Genomic DNA, 6,162 nt, shown 5'->3' on the forward strand with positions numbered 1-6,162 from the left:
AGAAAAGTAGTTTCTTTACTTAGAGAGTGCAATACATTCTATTTTGGGCCACGGGAGTATGCAAAAAGAAAAATCAACCATGCTTCACTCAAAGCCGAAGTACAAATTACACAAGTAAATATCATTATTACAATACACTACCTGTGCAGTTATAGTAACTCATATGTTGAAACACAAACTCTTTTAGCAGATCAATGACCTAATGTTTTCCACTACATGATATACAAATTACTATGAAACATTACCAATGCAAAACTAGGTTAACACTTACAAGCATTAAATGACTCAACACATACAAGACCAAACTCGAGATCATGACTCCACATCCTGCCTGCTTGCCAAGCACAGTTCATGTAACTCATTAAGAACCCACTCTTCGCCCGTATGACCACCCAAAACAAGAACCCTTGTACCCCCAACCACACAAGTACTATGACCCCAAGCAAATTTTGGGGGTTGACCAGGTACATTCAGTATCCTCCAAGACGGTTTCTCCTCTGCAGGGTCCAGCAAGAACACCTGAGCAGGAGAGTGCAGCCCAGCAATTGAACCTCCAAATATTATTATGCGCCCACATGGCATACTCATGGCTACATGGTCAAGCCTAGGCGGTGGAACCACCGCACTCTGGATCCCTACCCCTGTAAATGCATTGCATTCCAAAAGCCTCCATTGCGGCTTCTCATCCACCAGATCTATGGTGTATACCTCACTTGATCTTAACCTTAAGTGACCACTGTTAGCAAGCCCACCAAACATAAGAATCTTGGTCCTTCCATAAACTGACAACGAATGGCCTAGTCGAGATGGAGGGACCTGCGAAGTTGGAATCTCTCTCCAAATAGGATTTTTCATAGTTAGATCAAGCAAAAATGTGTCGTTTAGAAGGACTCCTGCATCGGTGCACCCACCTGAAACCACTAGTTTTGACCCTTCTATGGTGCATGAGCTGTGCCAAGACCTAGGTGGCGGCGCACCACCACCATAGACTTCTATCCATGTTGGTTGCTTGGCATCCAGGTCAAGAACAAACACATCGTTGAGTAACCCTTGTTTTCCACACCCACCAAAAACCACTAACCAAGACCCGTTAAGGCATGAGAGAGTGTGGCCCCAACGACCCGGTGGGGAAGACTTTACACTCACCTGACGCCACTCAGGATTCACAGCGTCAAGATTGAGAACAAAAGTATCATCCATCGGCTGCATATTAACTCCTTCCCCTCCAAACAAAACTAGTCGGTTACCAGCAGCACAAGCACTAAAATTGCATCGTGAAGGCTCAACCGCACCACCGACTCTAAGTTTCTTCCAACAAACAGCTTCAAGAGTGGTTAATTCTCGAGCTAGACGACCCCACCCTAACTTATGCGTCATGTTTTCTAATGCACCTGTCACTTCTCTCCCCCAAGCATTTTGACACACCATTTTCCTCAAATGCTCGTTCTTTGTAAGTTGACGTATCCTTCTACAAACAGAACCAATCGAAGCAACATCTCGAGGCGTCAAACGTGACAAAATGTTGTGAGCCATTACTTCATCAGAAAGCTGAAGAATCCCACATATTTCCTGGCACTCTATATACTTTATTTGTCCACTCTTTGGAGAATACTTACCCACCTCCTGATCAGATTGGTTCTTGCAAGTCTCTTTAAAAACAGGGTATGACACACTATTTAAATCGATTTTCGTTTCTGTAAACACTTGAATACCGATAACGTGTGTGACTATACCATCATCGTCATGTATCGGAGCAAGTCTTAGTCGGTTCACCATTGGAGTACCGTCTTTTCTAAAGTTAAGAAGCTCTCCCTGGAAATCAAGGCCTTCATTTAGACACCTTCTGATCTCCGACACACAAACGGGGTCCACCAGAGGATGCCGTCTTTGGGCTCGTGGGTCTCGGTACTGCAAAAATCGACTGAAAACAAAATATTTCCACATCAATACCATGATCAACAACCACCATTTGGACATACATACACATATATAAACCATATACAGAAGTTAAACTATGCACTGCAATTATAGATTAAGTAATGCATGTGATTATTATGTGAACTTCCATCCATCAAGTAAAAAAGAAATGCACATTTTGATAAGCCACTACACTAAGATAACAATCGAATTCTATTTTCATAATAAAAATAAGTAATGAAAGGGCAACTTGATACATCATACATACAATTTATATACAAATATACAATATATAAATTTTGAAAGCCGATTACATAGTATAACAAAACATAATAACAACTTTAATTAATACATTTTAATACACACACATAATATATAGTATTAGATTTCCTAATAATTTTTTTTCTTTGAAAAGTATTTCCTAGAATTTGATTTCAACAAATTAACACGAAATGCATAAGTTGAAACATATATAAAAAGTAACTGTACAAATATATAATTAAAATGAATTATAATAATAAAGAATGGTATGAAAATAGAAAAATACCAGTTGCGGCCGAGGACTTCATCAGCACGGTAGCCGGTCACGGATTCAAAAACTTTATTAACATAAATAATAGGTAAATCGGGTTCCATGGCATCTGAAACCACTATCGACGTCGGAATCATCGGATTAAAATACTCTCCTAATCTTAACACAAATCCATCATTATTATCATCGTCAATATCTTCTTCTTCGTCGCTGCAGCTGTAACCTTCTTCTTCTTCTTCTAGTAGTTGTAATTGTTTTTTTTGTTCATCATCTTGAGCTGCTGTGTATTTGAGCTTTTTTGTTAGATGGACATCATCAGCTGAAACGTCGTCGTTTTCTTCTTTAGCAAGGATTCCCATACTGGTATTTTCTATCAGAAAAAAAAAAAAAATTTTGAAAGAGAAAGCTGTCTTCTGATGTATATTATGTATGTGAGAGACACAGAGAAATAGAGAGAGAGAGAAAGAGAGATATTTATCAAAGAAAACTAACAGCAAAAATATCTGGTACTAGTGTACCGCTTTCTTTCCTTTTTATTTCTTTTTCTCTTTACAAGAGAAATGATATCATCAGATAATGTTATATTAATATGTTTCAATGTATAATACTACTTTTATAAAAATTTTAAAAATTTAAACACAACTCTGTGTTATGATTATTATTTTTATTTTAACAAAATTTTTAAAGCCACCATTAAAATTTTAGTTTGTGAACTACTCCTATCATAATTTGGAACTCACCACATTAAAATTGAAAGTTTTTTTTTTTTAGGAAAAAAAGTTTAATTTATTGATACCAAGGTCAATTCTTAATAATGGTGTAATTTAAGATTATTTGATGTAATTTAGTAATGTTAGTACATTTGTTTTTAAAAGAAGTGTGGAGATTCTCTTGAGTTTCTAATAGTTAAGTTGAGGAAATATTGAACATTGATTAAAAAAATGCTCAAGATTTAAAGATGGTATTTGAATATTAACCATTGATTTTCATTCAACAGTCAGGATTGTTCTAACTTGACCATTCAAATTGTTTTACCTTGATTGGATCTCTACCCTTAAAAAAAAACTTATATATTACCTTTTCTTTCCAATCTAAACATTTTAGTATGACATTTCGAGTATTTATTTAATTATTTTGATCGTAAATATTTTTGTTTATAATGTTTGATATTTTAATGTAAAATATATTAATCTATACTATATTATAAACTAAATCTCCCATGTTTACATTTTAAGTTTCAACATTTATTTTCCTAAAATGCTCATATATCAATTATATATTTACCTAACACCTTTTCTCTCTCATAAAATCTCAACCAGTCATTTTTTTTTCTCTCCCCCATAAATCATATATTCTTTCAATTTATTTAAAATCTTTTATCTCAAAAATCGTACATCGATAAATTATTAAATTTATATAAGTGTTCTTAAAGTTTCATGTTCTTTCATTAGAGATGTCATTCGATATACTTTCGACGTATTTTTAAATCCAAGGGCGGAGCCCGTATGACTAAGGTATTTGACTATCACATTCATGACCTATCAACCCCACCATCTCATTGCCGCAACGCGTGGATAATTGCTCTCGTAAGATTAAAAAGTTTCATTTCAATAATGTTATATAATATATATAAACATATTTACGTTTAAAACTTTAAAAATTTAAATAGAACATTCATAATATAACAAATATCAAATTTTAGTTAATACAAAACAAAAGGAGTAATATTTATTAATTTTTTATACATCAAATTGTCAATTAGATTACAAAAGTTAAATATAAAGAGTTGGAATAAATATCACTTCCATGTGTTTAGATTAAAATTAAAATATAGAAATAAATTGAGGGGGGAATGGGGCGGTGCAAATGTGTAATGGCAAGTGACAAGATGTTTACGTGTTGTTTAGCGAAAGATATTTTCTGAGTCTTCAGTACAGAAAATATCTTCAAGGTTGTTCAGCCATTCATCGTCTTCCACGTCACCTATATATTTCTAGCCTAGTAGTTAGATATTTCTGTGCATGACATGGCGGGAATCATTCTTTGCGCTCCAAATCCTCTTTTTCATACTAGGACTAGATATTTTTCCCATTGTACTGTTTTTTTTTTGTAACATTCATACTTTATTGCTATAAAAAGATTATAGTCGAGTACAACTCTACAAGTGTCCATGTTAATCAATAGAACTTTTGGTTAGAATAAAGTGTTTTTGTGGTTAATTAATTTACCTTTAAAGCTAATGTGAATTAATCAAATGAAAAAAACTAAAATAACATTGAGATAACATATTTAAAATAGTTTTAGGAGTAAGAATATAATTGATGTAATATTATTATTTTTTAATACCATTGTGCCTTTAAATTTTGTTGTATGTAGATGTCATGGAGTGATATAATTTTTTGTTATTTGCATTTATTAATGATATTATTGATAAATTAATTTATAGAGTAAATTACACTTTTCGTCTCTAAAGTTGGCACGTTTTTCAGTTTTGATCCCTAAACTTTAAAAATTACAAGTTTGATCCTAAAGTTGGCCAATTTTTTCAATAATCGTCCTTTGGCCTTACGGCGTTAAAAAATAGTCGTTAACGTGCGCACGTACTAGACACGTGAGGGCAATAATGTCATTTCACCTTACATCGAGGGACGAAAAGTGAAAAAATAGTTACTTGAGGGACGAAAAGAGAAAAAAATAGCTACTTGAGGGACGAAAAATGAAAATCATACAAATAAACTTATTCTTCCATTCTTTCTTTTTCGATCATCTTCTCCAATCATTTTTACCGATGGAATTTTCCGACTTTAAATCCAAATCTATACCACAAACAAAATCATTTACTCAAATTCATGACATTCAAAACACAACCAATCAAACAAATTATAGTTCAAACATGTCAGACATCTTATTTTTTCTTTTCTAAATTTTGATTTTAATTGAAAGGAAGACGGTGGATGGTGGTGATTTTAGGTGGCGGCGGTTAGTTGGTGGTGAATGTAGACGGCGGTGGTTGGAGGTGATTGTAGATGGCGGTGTTTGGTAGTAATTGTAAGCGGTGGTGGCTGGTGGTAATTGTAGGCGGTGGTGGCTAGTGGTGATTGTAGGCGGTGGTGGCTGGTGTTGATTGTAGTGGCGGTGGCTGGTGGTAATTATAGGCGGCGGTGGCTGTGGGTGGTAGTTGCTCATGGTGGTTATAGACGGCGGTGGCTGGTAGCGAGGCTGTTGTTGGTGGTTATTAGGTGGTGGTGATTGGAGATGCTTGGGGGTAAAGGGAAAATAAATGTCTAGTCGGAAAATTTCATCTGAAAAGATGATCGGAAAAGAAAGAATGGAAGAATAAATTTATTTGTATGATTTTCATTTTTCGTCCTTCAAGTAGCTATTTTTTCACTTTTCGTCCTTCAAGTAGCTATTTTTTCACTTTTCGTCCCTCGGTGTAAGGTGAAATGACATTAGTGCCCTCACGTGTCTAGCACGTGCGTACGTTAACGGCCATTTTTTAACGCCGTAAGGCCAAAGGACGATTATTGAAAAAATTGGCCAACTTTAGGGTCAAAATTGTAATTTTTAAAGTTTAGGGATCAAAAGTGAAAAACGTACCAACTTCAGGAACGAAAAGTGTAATTTACTCTAATTTATATGAGAAAGTTAACATTTAAAATGGGACAAATGTCAAAGAGGTTTAGTTCAATGGTCATTAGGAAGAAGGATAG

The 6,162-nt window shown here is 34.6% G+C and overlaps 1 protein-coding gene across 1 annotated transcript; it reads right to left on the minus strand.

Annotated features, from left to right (window-relative positions):
• Nucleotides 1-59: 59 nt before the first annotated feature.
• LOC122580105 (adagio protein 3) lies at nt 60-2,892 on the minus strand. The gene is made up of 2 exons (XM_043752379.1): nt 2,465-2,892; nt 60-1,921 (listed from the first exon to the last, which is right to left on the minus strand). The coding sequence occupies exons 1-2, from the start codon at nt 2,806-2,808 to the stop codon at nt 313-315; spliced, it is 1,953 nt and encodes a 650-aa protein (XP_043608314.1). The 5' UTR covers nt 2,809-2,892; the 3' UTR covers nt 60-312.
• Between the last annotated feature and the right edge of the window lie 3,270 nt (nt 2,893-6,162).

This window comes from Erigeron canadensis, chromosome 8 (genome assembly GCF_010389155.1).
Source record: "Erigeron canadensis isolate Cc75 chromosome 8, C_canadensis_v1, whole genome shotgun sequence".
Lineage (NCBI taxonomy): Eukaryota > Viridiplantae > Streptophyta > Magnoliopsida > Asterales > Asteraceae > Erigeron > Erigeron canadensis.

Coding starts and splice junctions, on each gene's coding strand:
- LOC122580105 (XM_043752379.1), bottom strand. CDS start 2,808: ATGGGAATCCTTGCTAAAGAAGAAAACGACGACGTTTCAGCTGATGAT. Junction 1,922..2,464: donor GAAGTCCTCGGCCGCAACTG/GTATTTTTCTAT, acceptor TTTTGTTTTCAG/TCGATTTTTGCAGTACCGAG.